Here is a 22,482-nt window from a genome sequence, read left to right as displayed (position 1 = left end):
GTGGTTCTTTTTAAAAAATATTTATTTATTTTTTATTTTGTAAAAAAGTTGAACCCAATACCTTTGTTTTATTTATTTATTTTTATGTGGTGCTGAGGATTGAACCCAGGGCCTTGAACGTGCAAGGTGAGTGCTCTACTGCTGAGCCACAACCCCAGCCCTGTGGTTCTTTTTCAATGAATAAAAATGTTGAAAGAAAAAATTGTGATCCCTAAGGAAGTTTATTTATATTGGGGTGTATTTTTCTTGGCCATTTCTTTAATGAACATGCTAGTGTCAAAAAGGTAGATTGAGGCACAATATAATTTTGGAATTTATTTGCTCAAAGAATGATTCATTATTTGGGCATCTCCAAAACAGAGGTGGTTCAGAAGCTGCACTGAGAGAATGCAAATGGAAGGCTTTGACCAAAATACAAGTAAAGCAAATTAAATATTTAATTGGTTACAGTTGTAAATTTTCCTTTTTGGTCAATCCCATTAGAAGATGGTTGTATAAGGATGATAAGTTTTCTGTTTGCTTCTGAGTGGTTGAGCTCACATTCTGTTTTTTATCTTTTTTTTCCAATGTTGGGATTTATAAGAAATATCTCAATACACATTATGTATTTCCTTTTGTAGAGATAAATACATATATTAATGTTTATTTTAATTTTTTCCCATATACAAGATAAGTTGCACACATTTTTACCAATCAAGAAAGGTTAAGGTTACTCATGAGACCTAACTGATTTTCCCTGCTCAGGGATCAGGGATTCTTAAGACCTGTTCTCTAATTTATATTAACGCTACTAAATACATGCAGGTACATACACATGCATGAATTTCCATTCATATACCTATAGTCATAGAAGCACACGTGTGTATGTGTGTAAGAAATAATGATTTTACACCAATATATTCAATTCCAGTCCACCCCCATGGGTAATTTCTTGCTTTCCCCATTCCTTATTTTCATATACCAAAATTCATATCTCATTTTTTCAATCCTATGCTTCATCTGCAATTGTTTGCAGAATTGCTTCATATGCACAACAATACAAAACAAATCTACCAAAAAAGACCAAGATTTGTTTCCCATATACCCCCTCCCCACCCTCATTTAGCCCTAATCATGCCTAAGATTAGAGTATGTCATCAAACACTGCATTCATAAGTTACTTGGATTCCTTTTATTTTCTCCCCATTAGTGTGGTTATGATAATAAGTTGAAGTACAATTGAGCATCTTTAGTTTATATTGTTTTCAGTTTTAGTTTTTTCCCCTTCCTTCCATTGTTCATTAATATAGTTATTTTTTGTAATGCACAGGACACAAAGCACATTTCCAGAAGTCACATGTATGCAGAAGAGTCCTCAGAGAATCATCACTCTCCTCTAAAGCTTTCTGTCTTACTCTCAGCATCCTGGGGAATCAGCTTCATTGCTTTCTGCTTTACCTGCACAGTGTTTCTTTTTGTAGTGATAAATAGATATATGGATATATTATTATGTTTTTCTTTTTTTTCCTATACAAAAGATAGCACACTATGTTCTTCTGCAATCTGCTTTTGCCATTCAACATTATATCCTGGAATTCACTATGTATCAGTTCATAGAAAATTTTCTCATTCTTTTTTCAAAACCATAGTATTGAATTGTCTGAATGTGGCATGACTTATTCAATCTCCTATGCTTTGGCATCTGGAGTTTTTGATATTTTCAAATTGCAAATAATAATGCATGGAATTGTCTGGTCCATGTGTATTTTCATATTTTTGGAGGTGCATCTTTCAGTGTAATTGATCAGGAGTGAGATTATGGGGCCAAGGAGTAAATTTATGCTCAATGTTACTTTGAACCTTTTCCTTCACACTTCCATCTCAATATATAAGTCTTTCCTGTTTAGCAATCTCATTCTCACCTGTCTGTCTTCTAATACCCTCTTCCACCAGCCCAGTTCAGGCCACTTCCTACAAATTTCATTAGCCTAAAGGCTCTCTCTAGTAATCTTTCTGTTTCATATTTCAATGTGGTCCTCTACAAGTAGCTTGGAGCAGCAGGGAAAGAGGAAATAAATAGGTTGGGCATAAGACTGAAGAGCAGGATGAGATAAAGTTGGGGACCAAAGAGACCTACATGCTATCTCTGTGAGGAACTCATAAAGGTGGTAATGTGTAGAGCGAGGTGAGGTTCCAGCACCTTGGCACAGGGATGTGGACTGGTGTTCAAGTCTGGTAAGTCATCCTAGAGACAGTCGGCTATATTAGGCTGCATGAAAAGCCAGAGCTAAAATAATCTGGTATAAAGCAGGAGACCAATCCTAGAGTGAGTTAACTGGCAACCAAGAAAGAGAAGCAGCATGACACAGCCCGAACACAGGAGTCTGGCACTTTTGCCTGGGCGTCCATATGCCATGTCTTGGAGGCTCAGTTGTGAATTCTGCTGGATGGGTGAAACAGGAAGTCTCTGAGCTATTGTAAACTTCCCACACCAGCCAGGAACGGTTCGCACGTGTGGATGAGAGTGAGTCTGCTGGTAGGTGACATCGGGGAGGAGTTGCAGAATTCAGAAGCACAGGCTGTTTCTTTCCACCTTTCGGGGGTGGGAGGATGGATGTCAATAAAAAAAAAAAAAATAGACAACAGGACACCTTCCGCTTACAGAGCCCTGACCAAGTTACTCTCTGCTCCCAAGCACAGCAGACTCCTGGTATCCCAGCAGGCAATCTAAATCCCTACCCTGTAATCTTGGTCTCCACTGTTTGCCTTTAGCCTACCTTTTCCCCAGATTCAAGTCAGATTCTTTATTTCCATCCTTATTCCCTATGCTAGGCATTTCTCTCAACATCAAAAATCTGTTCTCCATCTTCACTTGTTGGAATTCTACCCATATACAGGTGCCAACTCAAGAACTGACTCCTTCTCTCTGCCTCCCTTCTTCACAGCCAGGATGAGGTTTATCATTTCTGCATAGCATTTGCCTCAAATCTGTTACAGATGCTTTTGTGTCATGCATCTTCTGTCTATATTCTCACACACACACACACACACACACACACACACACACCATAATGGCTTTATAGTGTATGATTATGCAAGATATATATGTGTATATCTTATCAATGATAACTTTCTTCCTGGTCTGTGGTTTATTTAATGCTATTAATCTAATTGTCTCCTACAACATTTTTACTGATAACAACATAGGTCACCAGACAGTTTAATGACTAAATATGAGAGAGGCTGAGAAGATGAATGAATAAATATGAAATAAAAAAAGGATGGTAGGAAAAAAATAGATGAAGCAACATCATGAACTGTAACATTAGATGGTGAACATCATGCTAAGTGAAATAATGCAGACCCAGAAAGCCAAGGGTCCAATGTTTTCTCTCATGCATGGAAGCTAGACATAAAGGACAGAAAGAAATAAAAACAAAGGGGATCTTACTAAAATAGAAGGGAATCAATAGAGTAGAAAAAGATGATCAAGGCAGGGGGAGGAAGGAAGGGTATGTGAAAATACTGGGAATGAAATAACCAAATTATGCCATGCCTATGTACAAATATACTGAAATGAATCCCATATAGGTGTGTAATAAACTATTTAAAATAGCAATAACAATTATAAGAGGGAAATAAGTAGAGGAGAGCAAGCAAATCAAGGGGAGGGGATGGAAAGGGAAGGTCCTGGGGAATGAGATAGATAAATTATGTTACATGTATGTATAAATATGGCATAATGAATCTCACTGTTATGTATAATTATAATTCACCTCAAAATTTAAAGTCTACCTCTTTTCAAATAACTTTTATAAAAGTTAAAATAGTTTTCAGGAAATAAACACAAGAAAATGAAGTTTAATAAAAGTCAAATTCACATGCACATTCTCAAGCTAGAAAATAACAAACTCAAATTCTGCATAATCATCATTCATAGGTACTTATGAGAGAAAAACACCTATAGATAATAGTAAATTGCAAGTGATCTGGGTCCTAGAATCACACAGAAGGCATAAAAACAAGGGCATTTCAGGACCCACAAATATAAGGTGAAACTGGAGAAAGTATTTGGAATAGGAATGATATCACGATATCTCAGTGGTATAAGAGGGGAGGGAGGACTCAAATTTCTCTGAAAGCCTCCTATGGACTATACACAGCAGTCATTTTAGAAAAATGATCAGACAATATATTTGAGGAGCTAGAGCACATCTATTTGCACATCTATAATCTGAGAGAGAGAAATGAAAGTGATCTTGAAAATGCATAGCCAGAGAGGATTAACACCTGGATTTAATACATGTCTACCTTAATCTGGAGTCCATACTTTTCCAGTGTACCACATCCAGAATTGCTAATATCCTGTCGCTCAAGCCAAATAGCATCTTTGTTTCCTCCCCCTCTTTCATCTCTCATACCCAATCAGCCCCCATATGCTGTGTGTTCTTTCTCCTGAAATTTCCCCAAATATGTTTACTTCTTTCTAAACTCACTGCCATTTTCCACCTGGTGTCTACCTTCTCTCCTGCAGACACATATAACTGCCTCTTAACTTCTTTTCTTATGTCCACTTTTGCCTCATTTCAGTTTATTCTCCATGTGACAACCAGAGCACCTGGTATAAATGCATACCTGGTCACATTAACCCTTCCTGAGACCACTTCTGTCACTTCTTGTTATTGGATTAAAGTCGGAATTCTTTGGCATGACCTATAAAACTTCCACCCGCTGCCCCTTTTGTTATACTTTTCACGTCATTTTGTAAACTCAAAGTTCTGTGAGTTTGTTCCTTTTATCCTCTTTTGCCCCTGAGCCTTTGCTGTTGTCTCTTGCTGGAACTGAGCCTCTTCGCCACTCACTTCGCTTAGCGATTTTTTAAAACAGCTCTCAGTTTTCAGCTGCTTCCTGCGGAACTCTACCTTTGACCTCCAGGTCTCAGCTAAATCCCCTTGCTATGTGTTTTTGCAGCACTTTGCACTTCTCTATTTTATCACATTGATTTCTAGCTCTGAGAAGGATTATGGCTGACTTGAACTGTTGGATTTCCAGAGATTAGAGTAGAATCTGATGGATGATAAAGTCTTAATTTTATATAGTTATAGCTGTGAGAACCAATTAAACATGGAATATATATTAAAGTACACTTTTCTTAAGAAGACATCTTATCAATTCTCTCCCTTTTTTTTTCAAAACACAATTTGAGTCAAATGTATGAAAGATGATATATCATGAGCTATGTAATGCTTTAAATAATCAATAAAAAAAAGAAAAAAAAGAAGACATCTTATCTCTGGTACCATCTGAATGCAATATTACTATCAGTGAAATCATTCTTAGGGAATGTAATCAGATCTTCAGAATTGCATACACACATGGCTGTGGTAGACCAGATGACTCCAGTGTCTCTGTCACTCTGAGCTGCTTTGAGATTCTGTGACACTCCAGGAATCTATGCCTAAGAAAACCCACTAGGTCTTATTGTCATTAAGAGCAAAGGTATAAGTTCATGCTGAAGATGTGAAATTATCAGAGGTATATATGCTTTCCATTCATGCATTGGATAAGAAATTAATTCCAAAAATATTATTATGTAAATAGTGTGCTCAAACATTATGCAAAGCATTGAATAAATCCTGGTGAGAAAGATAAGCAAAGTTACTTTCCTCACAATGTTTCAAATTTTCTGCTTTATTTCACTTCAGACCCAGGTGTAATCAGCAGATATCATTTATGCGTCAATTGAAGGGACAAGCTCTGCACTGAAGAGGTCAAATTCTATTCATTAAACTATTAGAGGTCAATAATAAGAGCTGCATAATATAAAATATAATGCTGTGCCATGGCAATCTCAAAAAGGAATAGCTTATTCTCTACCTCATCGTACCAACAGAAATGCATAACTGGAATACTGAATTGATCTGAATTGTGTATTCACCTGAAAGAAACAAGACAAGAACTTTATTAGCTGTAACTTATGTGCACATAATAAACAATCTTTCTTTGTTTTAATGGTTTAGGTACATGTCACTGTGGCAGGTGTAAATGTGACGATTCAGATGGAAATGGCCTCGTTTACGGTAAATTCTGTGAGTGTGATGACAGAGAATGCATAGATGATGAAACAGAAGAGATATGTGGAGGTACGTATATTAACTATAGAAATTCATTGAAGTACCTTTACCATACTTTTGTTTCCACACATGTATATGCTCTGGTGTGCTATTTGAATTTGAACCTGCTTATTTGGGAAATACAGAAGGGAGTTAGCCTAAAGCACTTGGAGTGGCTAGTGCCTTTTCAGTGTGAAACTTGATTGTCCCTGGAGGAGAACCACATCATTATGGTAGTGCACCATCTGCAGAGCTCTGAAGTAGTTTAAATGGAACGTCATCTTTCCCCTTTTCACCTTAGCTGCTCTTCTTCTCTTTAATCCTATCTCTTGACTTTATATTTTAATTTCATTCTGTTTTTAAATCATAAACCTTCAGAGTTTTGTGTCTTGCTGAGTAAATGGCAGTTCACTAGGCTATTAGCCTAGAACCTACCTCCCATAGCCAGCCCCATATCTGCTTAGATAACTCTTCTACAAACTTTTCTACAACCATCATTATTCAAGCTGCTTTCCTATTGCACTAATTCTTGTAGGTTTCCTAGTGCTAGGACTGCAACAGATGCTTCAAACTCATAATGTCATATCTCACAGCATCACTCTAGAGTAAGAGTTACGTCTAACCACAGGGACAGATGTGGAAACTGGGCGTTGGATAAATTGGACAATTTACCCAGTGATTCCCCCATTCATGGTAGAATTTAGACTCCTGTCTGACCGACTCTGAAAAGAATGGTCTTGACCCCTCACCACTCAGCACAGCCTCACACCTGGGAGTCTGCAGCTCATGGGAAGAGCCTCCTTCTCCCATCCTTCCACCCACAAGTTGGGCCCAGATGTCTCATATGCAATCTCGACTGGCACAAGAGTGAAGCAGGGAGCAAGAATCACTTCAGAGAGGCAAATCCCTCTCTCCTGTTGTGAAACTTGTATTTCACTCACGCCCATCAGGATTGCAGTCCGTGGAGTCTTGTCTTGTATGTGGAAAAGGTGGTTTCAGAGAGTGTTTCCCTGGGAGAATCAGGATCCAACAGGGCCAGCATGTGGCAAGCTGTCCCTTTGTCCCCTTGCATTGCTTTTGTTCCCACGGTAGCTTCCTCCAGATATTCTTGCTTTAGCTTTGTTCGGTCCTTCTTCCTGGTCTCCTGGCTGCACAACCCACCGGTATAAAAACAAACCAACCAACAAACAACAACAACAACAACAAAAAAACCCAAAATCTTCAATTTATTTTTCTAAGTCAGTGACCTAATTTAGATGCCTCTCAGAAAATTCCCCTAAATGGTTCAGTTCAAAATAATTAGAAAAGCTAGATGATTCTTCCCACAAATATTATGTATTTGTCATCTTGGTATTTGATTTCCAATTACTACATCCTACAGATGAAAAAATAAGAAAGGAGTGTGTGCTTCAGGGCCAAGGTGTCCCAACAAACCTCACCAAAGCCTGGTCCATCTGCATGTGGAAATACACAAATTTAACTTGAAACAGCACAACAGGAAGTGTTCAACTTCATTCTTTCTTCTTGTCATTTTCACTTTTGGGGCTTAGGCACTTTTCTGGGAAGTTTCTGTCCACAGATACCAGAACCTAGTAAAGAGCCTCTGGGGGTGACTTTGTCTAGGATGGTAGGTCTTTCCATGTTGTTGTCATTCAAATGAAACCAATCGGTTGAAAGATGATTCTATAGTCTATCCGTGAAGCACTCTATAAAGAGATTTTCTTGCTCTATCAGTTTACACAATGCAGAGTTATGTTTATGGCACAGAACATATGTTGTCCGGAAGCTTACCTTTTATATCAGTTGTCACAGTGTGTATTGTTACAATGTTTTCATTTGACTTATATGAACCTCTGTTTAGGTTTTTTCTATCTCAGACAGGTGTAGCTTTACATAATTTTTGTTTTCTTATTCACCCTTAACACCATGATTTCTTAATAGAACCCTAATTCAGAACTGAATTTTATAAATATATAAAGAATGTGGGTGTAAATTAATTATCTTTATGATTATTTGTTAGTATTATGGTTATCCTTAATATGTATATATAATATATATTATATAAATATTTTAAATGTATATACACACATGATATACATATATATATTACCATATGTGAAAATTTCATGACATTAAACAGCTAGTAATTTCTATAATCCTAAGAAGTTGATGGAATTTTGTAAAACTTGATTCATAAGAAGGAAAGTGAATTCAATCATGCTTTTTTGTAGTATCTCCTCAAGTTCCTGAGGTTTGTGATATAGCAATAAGCGCAATTTCATTGTGTATGCACATAGATATCTCTGTTAATAAATAAAATGTATAAACACTATGTTTTATTGCTGCTTAAATCATTTAATATTCTTTGCATTTGTTTAAGGGATCAAATTAAATCACAAATTGTGTTATAGAAACGACCATTGTCTATGGGTTTAGGAGGTTTCTATGGATACGTCAACTTACTCATTTAGATAAGAAACGACATTACTCTTAAGTCCTTTCTTCTCTGTATTCCTGGAGTGCTTTTTCTCTTCATCACTCTTTCTCTGTCTCTTGAATGCACATCTGTTAGATGGAAGTGTTAAACACCATTTGTTAAACACCAGTGGTACTGGAGACTAGAATATTCTGTGTTTTCCACTTTTTATGGGAGTTTCATAGGCCCTACTAATGCTTTTGTTATTGACTAGAGATGCCATATGTTAGAATGAAAAATATGCTTTGAAGAGGTTGAAAAATTGCTCCACAGTCAGTTTTCCACGGGTCCTCTGTCATTTTGGCTGTAGGAGAAGAAAGTTGGAGGAACAAAAACTTTTTCCACAGACAGATAAATACAAACTCTTCTAACATAGAAAGAATAGACTAAGGAACAAAACATGAATAAGAACGTTCATTCATACTGGAATGGCATACCCACAAAGAAGAGAGGGTGCCAGAAGGGATTTGGGGATGAATGGTATCTTTGGGAAGCGTAGAGGCTGACTGGACATGGAGGGGGAATGACCAAGTCGTTCATTGTGGATTGTGGGTGGGTGAGCAACACAGTGAGCGGGTAAGAGGTTATAGAGAGGTGGGAGCTGAACCAGTGGTCCCTGCACCCAAGATGACAGGTATCCCCAACTGTCATTTGTGCCTCCTTGACACAGGGTAGGAATTTGATTGTGAGAATGAGAGCCCACAGTACTTTATTGGTCTGAATCAGAACTCAATGCTGACTTAGCTGGAAACCTTTTTTTCATGTGGTAAAACACAACAGCTCGTGCAACACAGTTGAATGGAAAGATGAAATATTTCCTCTGGCTTCAAAATGGTTCACTCATTAATAATGTTTATCTAAGTAAATATGTGCCATTGTTTTCCCAGTAGTGGATCTCAAATAAACTAATGTAACAACTAATTCAAGAAATGCCCTTAGAGTGGATGTGTGTATTCATTGGCATTTGATGCATGCATCTGAGATGGCAAAGTAATAGATTCTCATAGTCATTCACATCATTTCTTTGGAAATACTTTTTGGTTTGGTCTGCTGTCTGTGTAGGTCAAGCTAAAAGACACACTAGCTTACTCTATTTACATAGTTATGCTGGGATAAGTGTAATCATGATGTTTTGAAGGAAAACTATATAATCTGATTATTTTAAGTAAGGAATGTGGGGTTCATATTATTTTAAAAGGCAAAAATGATCAGGAAGACGTGGAAAGCTAATACTGCTTTGAAACGTTGCTTTTTTTCCTCACTGTATAAAATTCTTTTGGGTACAGGCCATGGGAAGTGTTACTGTGGAAACTGTTACTGCGAGGCTGGTTGGCATGGAGACAAATGCGAATTCCAGTGCGACATCCCCCCCTGGGAAAGCAAGCGAAGATGCACAGCTCCTGATGGCAGAGTGTGCAGTAACAGAGGTGTGTCATCGTAAACGCTACTACATCATCGGGAGGCAAACAGAGCTCTTAATTGTTAACGCGGCTCTCTATTTCCTTCAGTGTGGGAGGGACGTGTCTTTTATGTCATTTACTTCGATGTAAATCAGTGCTTACCAACAATCTTCTCTTTCTTGTTCTTTACTGAGCAGAAAACAGCAAGATAAGAAAGTTGCTGTCATTCTTTAAGCTTCACTGAACAAACAGTTGACATAGGGACAGTAATTTCTTTGGCGGACATCCAGAAATAGCACAGTACAGCTAAAAGGCAATTCTTGTAGATACTTCTGCTAAATGTCTCTTGACTAACAGAACCGTCGGCAGTATGAGCATCTAATTATCCAGAGAGCATTCAGAAAACCCTCTCCTCTTAATTATGAGTAAATCCAAGTCTTGGCTAAAATGTAGAATTGATGTAGATGAATTTAACTTCTGTCTGCCATAATAGGAACATGATATTGAAACTATTCATCAAATAGCCCTGTGAAATTTAAACTTGATCTTAAGCAGGAATTTAAAAAAAAATTTGTTCACACTAATAAAATATAAACTACAGTTACTTAATAGTTGACGTAAAATCAAATTTGTTAGACAGTTTTTAAAATCTTTGTTATTTTTCCCTTTGAGGTAGATAAAAGAGGGCCACACTGGAACATTGCCTATCTTGAGGCATAAATAATGGCTGTGTTTCCTTCTATAAAATGATAAAATTCTAGAAAGCGAGAAAACTATTATTTTCATTTTCATAAACAAATTTTTTGTTGTAATAGGTCATGCTTACATGGAAAGCTTTAAAAACTGAGAAAAGAGTTCCATGTGCCAAAGTTCTGTAATAGAAAGAGGAAATCAAAAATCCTAAACTCAGAGCACAACCTCATAGAGTCCTCTCTTTATGTGACGAGATCTTGCTGTATGTCATACTAATTCGCTCTGTGCTTCTTTTCATGTATAGGGACATATTTTCTGCTCAAGTCCTTTTGGTTTGATAGGGTGCTTAGACCCCATGTTTTCAGTGTGTGAAGCCTGAGCTGTGCTGCTGTGGAATGGGACTGCTCAGATGTTGAACCAGGAGAGGCAGGAGCGAGGTGGGTTGGGCTGTGGTTAGGGTCAGGCTCTGCCACAGAGCTGTGTGGGCTCTGAGTGGCAGATGACCCTTGGAAATGCCCACTAGGCCACCTCTCCATGGTACTGCCTGCAGCCTGCCTAAGTGAGGCTCCTAGCTCAGGAGGCTCAGGAGACTGGAAGGCAGAGCACTGAGATGGGCCTTTTCTCTCAGAAGGCACACTCCTGTCTGCTCTGGCACATTTTCTTATCACTGCCTCCCTAGGGACAAGAGAGACACTGGCCCCTGGTTACACTCGCCTTGGGTTGATTTTTAGTCCACCACCAGGTTGCAGGCACAGCCACATGGTGATGGGAAATGTTCTCGGTTGTCCACCTGGTGCACTCTCAGTCTCATGCGAGGCCTGAGGAGCTAGTGGCCAGTGGTCCCTGTCCTCCATCATCTAGACTGTTATGATAGTTGAACATATCCATTTTTTAAAAAGAATTCAGGTGATAGAGGATAAGGGAAAAAAGGAAAATGATACATCATCTTAACATCCAGATATAGCATCCTTTTGTATTTAGATACATGACTTTTTTTGGTACTTATTTATTTATTTATTTATTTATTTATTTTTTTTTTATGTGCAGTTACTTTATTTCTGCAGAATCTCCTTGGTGAGCATATTTTTTTTCAGGCTTACATAATACAGTTTATTTTTTTATTTTTTTTTTAATTTTTTATTGATTATTTAAAGCATTACATAGCTCATGATATATCATCTTTCATACATTAGACTCAAATTGTGTTTTGAACTCCCATTTTCACCCCAAATATAGATTGCAGAATCACATCTGTTACATATTCACATTTTTACATAATGCCATATTAGTGTCTGTTGTATTCTGCTACCTTTCCTAACCCCTACTATCACCCCTCCCCTCCCCTCCCCTCCCATCTTCCCTCTCTATCTCCCCTGCTGTTGTTCAGTTCTCTCCCTTTTTCCCCCCTCCCCCTTGCCCCTCATAGCCTCTTGTAATTTTATGTATCCTTGAAGGTCTCCTACCATTTCCATATGCTTTCCCTTCTCTCTCCGTTTCTCTCCCCCCATTCGTCTTTGTTATCTGTAGTCTTTTCCACATGCTCTTCCTTCCTGTTCTGTTCTTAGTTGTTCTCTTTATATCAAAGCAGACATTTGGCATTTGTTTTTTAGGGCTTGGCTAGCTTCACTTAGCATAATCTGCTCTAATGCCATCCATTTCCCTGCAAATTCTATGATTTTGTCATTTCTTAGTGCTGCATAATATTCCATTGTGTATAGATGCCACATTTTCTTTATCCATTCATCTATTGAAGGGCATCTAGGTTGGTTCCACAGTCTAGCTATTGTGAATTGTGCCGCTATAATCATTGATGCAGCCGTATCCCTATAGTGCGCTCTTTTAAGGTCCTCAGGGAATAGTCCGAGAAGTGCAATAGCTGGGTCAAATGGTGGTTCCATTCCCAGCTTTCCCAGGAATCTCCATACTGCTTTCCAAATTGGCCTCACCATTTTGCAGCCCCACCAGCAGTGTACAAGTGTACCTTTTTCCCCACATCCCCGCCAACACTTGTTGTTGTTTGACTTCATAATGGCTGCCAATCTTACTGGAGTGAGATGGTATCTTAGGGTGGTTTTGATTTGCATTTCTCTGATTGCTAGAGATGGTGAGCATTTTTTCATGAACTTGTTGATTGATTGTATGTCCTCCTCTGAGAAGTGTCTGTTGAGGTCCTTGGCCCATTTGTTAATTGGGTTATTTGTTATCTTATTATTTAATTTTTTGAGTTCTTTGTACATTCTGGATATTAGGGCTCTATCAGAGGTGTGGGGGGTAAAGATTTGTTCCCAGGATGTAGGCTCTCTATTTACCTCTTTTATTGTTTCTCTTGCTGAGAAAAAACTTTTTAGTTTAAGTAAGTCCCATTTGTTTATTCTGGTTGTTAACTCTTGGGCTATGGGTGTCCTATTAAGGAATTTGGAGCCCGACCCCACAATTTGTAGATCGTAGCCAACTTTTTCTTCTATCAGACGCAGTGTCTCTGATTTGATATCTAGCTCCCTGATCCATTTTGAGTTAATTTTTGTGGATGGCGAGAGAAAGGGATTCAATTTCATTTTGTTGCATATGGATTTCCAATTTTCCCAGCACCATTTGTTGAAGATGCTATCCTTCCTCCATTGCATGCTTTTAGCCCCTTTATCAAATATAAGATAGTTGTAACTTTGTGGATTAGTCTCTGTGTCTTCTATTCTGTACCATTGGTCCACCCGCCTGTTTTGGTACCAGTACCATGCTGTTTTTGTTACTATTGCTTTGTAGTACAGTTTGACCTCTGGTATCGCTATACCTCCAGATTCACACTTCCTGCTTAGAATTGCTTTTGCTATTCTGGGTCTTTTGTTTTTCCATATGAATTTCATGATTGCTTTGTCTATTTCTACAAGAAATGCCGTTGGTATTTTGATTGGCATCGCATTAAACCTATAGAGAACTTTGGGTAATATCGCCATTTTGATGATGTTAGTTCTGCCTATCCATGAACAGGGTACATTTTTCCATCTTCTGAGATCTTCTTCTATCTCTCTCTTTAGGGTTCTGTAGTTTTCATTGTATAAATCTTTCACCTCTTTTGTTAGGTTGATACCCAAGTATCTTATTTTCTTTGAGGATATTGTGAATGGAGTGGTTTTCCTTATTTCCATTTCAGAAGTTTTGTTGCTGATATATAGGAATGCCTTTGATTTATGCGTGTTGATTTTATAACCTGCCACTTTGCTGAATTCATTTATTAACTCTAGCAGCTTCTTTGTAGACTCTTTTGGGTCTGTTAAGTATATTATCATGTCATCCGCAAATAGCGATAGTTTAATTTCTTCTTTTCCTATTTTTATGCCTTTAATTTCTTTTGTCTGTCTAATTGCTCTGGCTAGTACTTCGAGAACTAAATTGAATAGAAGTGGTGATAGAGGGCATCCCTGTCTTGTTCCAGATTTTAGAGGGAATGCCTTCAATTTTTCTCCATTCAGAATGATGCTAGCCTGAGGCTTAGCATAGATAGCTTTTACAATGTTGAGGTAAGTTCCTGTTATCCCTAGTTTTTCTAGTGTTTTGAACATAAAGGGATGCTGTACTTTGTCAAATGCTTTTTCTGCATCCATCGAGATGATCATGTGGTTCTTGTCTTTAAGTCTATTGATGTGGTGGATAGCATTTATTGATTTCCGTATATTGAACCATAAATTATTATTAAAATTTTAATTTCAAATTCACTTGTGTGACTCCCGTGCCCTTTGTTTTACTCAGCTTTTTCACTGCTGTGACCAAAAGATTAAAAAAGAAGGATTTTAGAGGAGGAAAAGTTTATCTGGGGGCTCACAGTTTCAGAGTTCTCAGTCCATAGATGGCTGACTCCATTCTTTTGAACCTAAGGTGAAGCTGAATGTCATGATGAAAGAATGTGGCAGAGAAAAGCAGCCCAGGACATGGTCAGGAAGCACAGGGAGAGTAGGGACCCACCTCTTGCAGCCACCCACTACCTGCCTACGGTTACCAGCCAGTGAGTCCCTATCAGGGATTAATGCACGGATTGGGTTAAGACTCTCATAACCCAGTCACTTCACCTCTAACCTCTTGCATTGTCTCACATGTGAGCTTTTGTGCAGACACCTCACATCAAAACCATAACACCCTACTAAGGAATATGACTACTTTTATCTTTCTTCTTAGTAGACACAAAAATTGAATCATACTATCCATACCAATTTGTAGTTTGATTCTATTCATTGAGTAACATATTTTACTTCTCTTCCCATATTCATAGAGCAAAAAGCTGATTATTGCTCCTAATGAGGGCTTTGTAATCCACTGGACACACACATTGTTACCACACTCATTCTCCACTGCTGGATGCCCGGTCACTAGCATAATCACATTTCGTGTTCCTGAGGTGTGCTTTTCCTTTCTGTTGGAAGTATTGATTGAAGTGGACAGTTCGATGGACAATACCCCACATCATAGAGTGCATTCCATGAAGGTGTCACCCAGAGTTGCTGCTCTGTCCTGCACTTTAGAGCGGGAGATGCCCCTTGCCCTACCCTGTACCACCCCTGGATTCTGGCAGTCCTTTCTGCCTCCACAGCCAGGCATCCAGAGTAACCCCAGCTCACCCCTGCTTTAAAGCTCTCAGCCTGGCTCTTAGTAATCCTTGCTTACATTGATCCATCCATCCTTCTCTATAATATTTCCTAGGTTGTTCCTTGTCTTTGCTTGTTTTACTTCAGGTATATTTAAGCTTTATGTCTTGATTCTTAAGAGATATGTTTGTGAATGCACTTATTTTTGGCATACATATGAACGTTTGTTTCAGCTTCTTTAGTGTGTTTTTTTTTAAGTTGTTTTGTTCCTGAACCAAAATCCGGATTTTGATGAGGTTAAATCTGTTTCTTTTTATAATTTTAGTAATTCTGCTTTGGGGGTTTGAATAAAGGATGTTTTTCATATTTTTGGTTTTATTTTGTACATTTAAATCTTTCATTCAATTACTATTTATTTTGATATAAAGGGGGGAGATGTGGGGAAAGAAATCTAACTTTATTTGCCCCCAGAGGATAAGCTGTTGCCCTAAAGATGGCTACTGATGATCTGCACACATCCTAGTGACTGAGGTACACGTCTCACTTGGACGCTGAGCATCCTCCATGTCCTGGACTCATCCTCCAGCAAGCTGACTTCTCAGTCTTCCTTTGCGGGCACTGTGACCCCCATGCCCACCACCACCTTCCCGCTTCCTTCAGCCTCCTCAGGTTCTCCTTCCTCTGTCCCCTGGGATACCTCCTCCTCTGTACCTCCAGGTCTTCAGTTCCCAGTGGCTCCAGCCCACGCTGACCCCTCCCTCCTAAACTCATACACGTGTATGTCCTGGTTGACAAAATGTCAGGGCTCCTGCTCTCGCTGTTGGCTCTTTTCTTTCTCTAGCTTTCTCTTTGGCCAACAGACTGTAAGCTTCTAGAGAGAAAAGATGACTTTGTGCTAATTGTTGTGGCATTTTCTTTGAGAGAAACTAACATGGTGCTAATGACGAGTCCCTCTGTCTCACCTGATCAAAGATGATAGCAGTTGTTGTTTATTTATTAGGACTCTCTGCTACCAAATTCAGGGGTGATTTTCCATTTTAGAACATGTTTATCTGAAATGTGTATTTTCCAAGTGAAAAAGAGCAGCAGCACGGGAGATGCTTTCTTTCCTGGTTCTTCTCGACTGCACCTGGATAAAGTTCCTTTTTCCACCCAGGGACTTGCGTGTGTGGTGAATGTTCTTGCCACGATGTCGATCCAACCGGGGACTGGGGAGACATTCACGGGGACACCTGTGAGTGTGACGAAAGGGACTGCAGAGCTGTCTATGACCGATATTCCGATGACTTCTGTTCAGGTAAGGGCTCCTCTCGTTCCTATCTTTGCATAAAAAGGCTGTTCACTCTTTTCCAGATTGATTCCGATTCTTGAAGACACTGTGGAAGAAATCGAATGTTTCTACAGCTCTGGGCATTTGCAGAGCTCCTACTTGTAACCTGGTAAACTCTGTAGAATTCACACATTTGGCAAAGGCTTACGATGGAAGCCCACGTGCCTTCTTAAAATTAGTCTTAATTCCTTACTGAAGAGGACCATTAGCTCCAGATGCCCACTCAGTGCAACTCTGAGGACACCAGAGCAAGTTCGTGAACAGGATAGTTGTTATCAGGATACCACATTAGCATATTACAAACCTTAGAATAATACAGTGTCAGGGATATTTCTCTGCACCAACTCTTTGATAGGATTTTTACACCATTATCCTGTAATATAGGCTAGAATTGAATATCAATAAATGGATTCAAAAATCTTATACCATAAATATTAATGGAGCAGATATTATTTGCCAGGGACTGGGCAACATCTGGGCTGTTGATTCCATCAATAAAAGAAACCAATATGATCCTTCATTTGATGGATGTCATGATCTAAATGCCAAGAAAAAAAAAACACAGCTGAAGAGCTAATGGTAAACTGAATAACATCGATAAAAAGGCAGTCAGAGCTATCTGAAACAGTGTCACTTAGCAAAAAGCAAAAATGCAGTTACAGATTTTCAGTCCAGTTATGTTTGACGATCCAGAGGGCAGAGGCATCTGCATATACATTTATTTCTAAGCCTGACAGACTGGTGGGTGCATGGAGATAGATAGAAAGCTGCTCTGATCTGAAAGTCTGCCGCAAAGGGAGATAAAAGTGCTGCCCTGTGCAATCACTATTATGTAACCTCAAAGGCTGGGAAAGCCCGCCGCTCAAACTTACCACTGCAGAAGGATTTCCCTCCTCGATGATTACTTGCTTCAGAGCATTTGCTAAATATTTTTGGAACACTATTTTCTCTTTTTACCCCTCTTATCCATTATATAGATAAGTATTTTTCATTATCATCATATCAACACAACAGTAATAAAATGGCTAGCAACTATTGAGTGGCTTCTACCTGCCAAACACATATTGAGGGGCTGCTGTCATTTTAATTAGGGTGAGGTGGCTCTTCACAGAGGTGGTGATGCAGGCAAAGCTCCTGCATTGTTGGATGCTATTGGGTTACACACATGTGGGGTTTTGCCTTGAAAGGTGGGTTTGCAAGTAATGAAATATGAGAAGGGCATCCTAGGCAGGAGGAATGGAGGGGTGTGATCTGTGTCTGGCATTACAATGGGTTTGAAATGAACAGAATGAACTAGGAAGGGAAGGGATGGTCAAAGTAAAGGTAGTGAGGAATAACAATGGGGCAACTTTTTACTGTGCTGAAGAACCAGGCTGTATAATAAAGGCGACAGGGAGCTAGTGATGATTTAGGCAGACAGGTGCTATGGTCCTATTTCTCGTGTGGTTGTCTGGGTATACCATTTACTAAAAGTGGGGACCATAGAGGAAGTTACCAAGTTTGTGCTCAGACATCATGAGCCTAGAAGATCATTGGCAAGCCAAATGTAGGTTTTTTCAGTTTAAATTAAGAAAATAAGGGAACAATAAATCAGGCTGTATATTACAGTTACATTTGTAATTTGCTGATTTGGCACCCCCACCCCTTAAACCTGAATATACTCTGCTTGTTAAATCTACACTCCTAACCTTGATTCTGACCTTCAAGTGGTGTTGACAGATTCATTACAGTGACCTTCAGGGTCCTGTGAGCTGGTCTGTGTCACCATGAGGACAAAATGAGGAATGGCACTCAGTTGACACTTGTGTCTCTTCGTAAGCTAACTGCTCCTGTGCCTTATCCAGGCTCAGAGCTGCTGTGGTGGAGCAGGTGTCTCCATGGTGGGCTCACTGGAATCTAATTTCCCACTTCACGTCTCCCCCTTCTCCCACTTCCACTCTGTTTTCCTCTCCCTGAATGTTGCTTTCTTTCCTAGCTTGTGAGGATGCAGAGGAAGTTTGGCAGTTGGGCACTTGTGGCTGCATGGCTGGTGGGGTTAATCAGGAAAACTCCGGAAAGAAGACTTCACCCTACCCGCCCAACCCCCTCCCGGGATTGAACCCAGGGCACTGACCACTGAGCTACACCCCCAGCCCTATTTTGTATTTTATTTTGAGACAGGGTCTCACTGAGTTGCTTTGTGCTTCACTTTTGCTAAGGCTGGCTTTGAACTCTGGATCCTCCTGCCTCAGCTTTCTGAGCTGCTGGGATTACAGGCATGGGCCACTGTGCCTGGCTGACTTCATCCTTTTCTATGTGGCCTCTGTGCCGCGGGTGTGGACAGGCAGAGATGGAGAAGTGTCTGGCCATCAGCTGCAGTTTGAGCTACTAGGAGACCTCAGTCTGTAATTGTGATCTTATCATTCTTTGATTGAAGTGAGACAAGTGTGGCCAGTCCTCCAGAGTGTGGCTCCCAGATTTAGAGTATGGAATCAAAGAAATAAGAAACTCACATTAACAGAGATCTCACTGTCAGACTCTTACAGAGCTCTCCGTACAAAATAATTTCATTGTATTTTTGCACTAACTCTGGGAGAAAGACACTCTTATCTGCATTTTAACAGAAGAGGAAATCATTCCAGAGAAATTAAATACCTTGATGAGGTTCCCACTACCATCGAGTGTCATCTGAAAACAGGTACAGCCTAAGTCATTATGTAGTTAATCTCCAGGTGATGAAACAAAGTTCTTTTACTTTATTTGGAAATAAATTACTTTGTGAGAACTATCTTCTGGATGCCCAAATTCCTATAGAGCTAAGCTTTTCTGGACATCATGATGATCTGGGGAGGTATCAATCTCTGGGGTATTTCCTCATTCTTAATAAATCTGTAGAATTCTATGTATTATGCTTCGAGAGTTACCAGACTTTACAATTTTCCTAATTATCAGTCTAAGTTGCACGGTAGGACGGGTACCATGCAGTTGATTATTGAGTATGTTAATATCTTTGTATTATGAGACAGAAGTAATTCAGCTACATCAATATTCTCTAGTGATTCTCACAGGCTGGGATGAAATAGGGCCCAGATGAAATGCAGTTTTATTTTTAGCTGCCATTCTTGCCATCCTGTGAATATTGGTTTTATTTAAGTCCAAGGGAAATCTCTGGGTGGATTAATTTAAGTTGAGACTTTTAATTGACATTCTCATTTTCTTCATTCATGCTCACTCTGTCCATTCATTAATTAATAATTCACGCAGATGTGAATATACCCAGGGCTTCATTGGTATGGGGTCAGACAGGATGCAGCACACTTCCTGCCCCCTAATTAGTCCTTTTTCTTTCCCTTTGTTTTCATTCCTCTTGTTTGTCATCCACTTGGTATTTGTGTGTGTTTGTCCATTCACCTGCATGCAATCATGACTTGCGCGCGCGCGCGCGCGCGCGCACACACACACACACACACACACACACTGCAGTGACCAGCCATGGCTTGATGGACTGACTATTCTGTTTGTTATGCTCAATTTGCATCCTGATTCTGAAATAAATCCTGAATCTCTGCTGGTGCTTTATTGCTCTGGTTTATTATCCCAAATCCTATAATTGGAAAAATACACTATAGTGTGATCTTAAACTTTATCTCTCAAATTCTCTTGCCTGCAAAAATGATGGGTATGTGAGAAGAATCTTGGCTTAGGGTTGCATAGTTTGGAAAATAGATTCATTTGATAGAAGTGTATTATGTGGGGAAATTCATCATTGTGGATTACCACAGCACTGAGGAAAGAAACTGATAGAAATGATTAGGTATATTCAGAGTGTGTTGTCTTGACAGGAAAATCAATACATTGAATAGAATTTTTAAAAATAGCAAAAGTACTAGTTAGGTCTAATTTATTCCCTGAAGCTTTTCCCTATTGATGGCCAGCATGTTTTTTTTTTTAAGCACTTCCTTGTAGACATTAGATATGTATTCATGGCTATATTATTTTTATTATTTAAACAGAAAGAAAGATACTCTGCAGCAGAAAGGGTTTGTTCGCAGTAGAATCAGCTGAATTTGTCCTGGGCTGATATTTCAAAATCATAAAAGCACAATAGTTATAAATAAAAACTGCAGTTTATTGTCAACACCCTTCTTAGGGTAGCCTGAGAGCAAGTCTAGCTGCTGTCATCTCAGGCCAGGGTGCCACCTGATGACGGTCATGCTGTGAACCCTAGTGTCCAGGAAGTGTAGATTACAGTCCTGTAACCACGTTGGCAGTCAGCAATTCCTGCCAAGATTGAGCACTGGATGCCCTTTCACTGGTGTGTGTGTGTGTGTGTGTGTGTGTGTGTGTGAGAGAGAGAGAGAGAGAGAGAGAGAGAGAGAGAGAGAGAGAGAGAATACATGCATGTAGGTCCTTGGAAAGTGGGTCTCTTATTTAAATAATTCTGATGTTTGTGATCAGGGATAAACAAAATCAGTCTCTATCTTTCATCTCTATTTTGTTGATCCTCTGCCTACACAGCTTAAAGAATACTTGTTGGAAGTGGTGAAATTAACTCCTCCTGGCTTAACAATCACAAAGATTTGACAAACACGCATGGAAGCATTACATCCCAAATCAATGTGGTAAAATTTCCTTTGGCTCATTCTGTTCATTTGAAAGATAAATTGAGATGAGACTCAAAGAGGATAGTGGCAAAGCTAAATCAAGGACAAAAATCTGCTAATTTCTTCTTTTTTGCTGTTCTGATTATTTGTTTATAAACGCCCCGATGTAACATGCTAGGGCAATGTGAAGGGTTTTCATGCTGAATACATCTTATCATGTCTAAACTCTTCTCTATCAAAACCAAGCATTTTCACCTTCCTGATTTTACTCCTACCAAATGTTTCCCCGCTCTCTCTTTGGAAGACCTTTTATATTGAAATTGGAACTAATAATTCCAGAAGATAAATTGCTATGTCACGATTTCCTGTCTTTTCTGAAAGGCTCAGTACCTGCTTCAGAATCTGGGTGCAATGACTGGTATGTCCAAGTCATTTCTGGTTCAACAGCTTCTTCAGACTCCGGTATTAATAATTTGTATTTCTAATTGCTTTTCTGACTCCACTGATTTAGTTTCATGAAGGATTTTGTAGAAAATGGGCAGTTTCACTTAAAGTGGGATTTCTATCAATCTGAAATTTATTTTGATTACACATGACTGAGTTTTTGGAAAATGTAGTATATGATTTTTCATTACCGAAACAGCCAAATTATATATGTGTTTTAACTCCCATCAGTCAATCTTTAATAAGTATTTGTCAGGCAATGCTGTTGTTAACACTGTTTTTAATTATGGTAGATGAGATTTTTAGAGGCCTCTCTATTACTTATACACTTGCTTCTTCCATGATCTTCATTGAGACAGTTGATTTAGAAAATCCCAAAGTTATGAAGCCTTCAGAAAACATCCCCTGCCCTTATTTTTTCCCTTCGGCTGGTTATCCTCTGTTCAGTGGCTCTCAGGAACTTCATTCCTTATGGGTGGCTTACCTAAGTCACTCCTATTTTAGTGTCCCTCCTCTGCTCAGCTTGGTCCTTTTCAGCGGATACTGAATCCTGATGGTAAATGTGAAGGACGTCGAAGTGGGTGACCTCACAGTAGTCTCCCACCTTGAAACTTGGTTGTTCAGAGCAAAGTCTCATCCCACAGCCAAGCACAGCCGAAACCTGATCTCATGAAGCCCTGCTGTGTACCAGCCATCAGTTGGCAGGGGTGTTACCCACAGGATTGGGGTAGCTAAAGCAAAGACTGAGGTTCAAGGTTGAGGTGGGAAATCAGGCAATGAGGGCTCATCACACCCACGGAATAAGTAAGGACACATACGTGTTCTACTCAGCTTTGCTTAGAGTTGACAATGACTGAAAGTTCAGCATGGGTTTATTGGAACAATCCTCA

At 39.3% G+C, this 22,482-nt stretch overlaps 1 protein-coding gene across 1 annotated transcript in view; it reads left to right on the top strand.

Moving 5' to 3' along the window:
• Positions 1–22,482, top strand: part of ITGBL1 (integrin subunit beta like 1) — a 228,345-nt gene that overhangs the window by 102,914 nt on the left and 102,949 nt on the right. Inside the window, exons 4-6 of the mRNA XM_081307804.1 lie at positions 6,000–6,122; positions 9,855–9,995; positions 16,392–16,532. Coding sequence (XP_081163930.1) covers positions 6,000–6,122; positions 9,855–9,995; positions 16,392–16,532 — 405 coding nt within the window. The remainder of the gene's footprint in view (positions 1–5,999; positions 6,123–9,854; positions 9,996–16,391; positions 16,533–22,482) is intronic.

This window comes from Spermophilus citellus (assembly GCF_964194105.1).
Source record: "Spermophilus citellus genome assembly, chromosome: 1".
NCBI classification, from domain to species: domain Eukaryota; kingdom Metazoa; phylum Chordata; class Mammalia; order Rodentia; family Sciuridae; genus Spermophilus; species Spermophilus citellus.
Note: the sequence above shows the minus strand (reverse complement) of the source record. Positions and strands in the feature narration are given on the sequence as shown.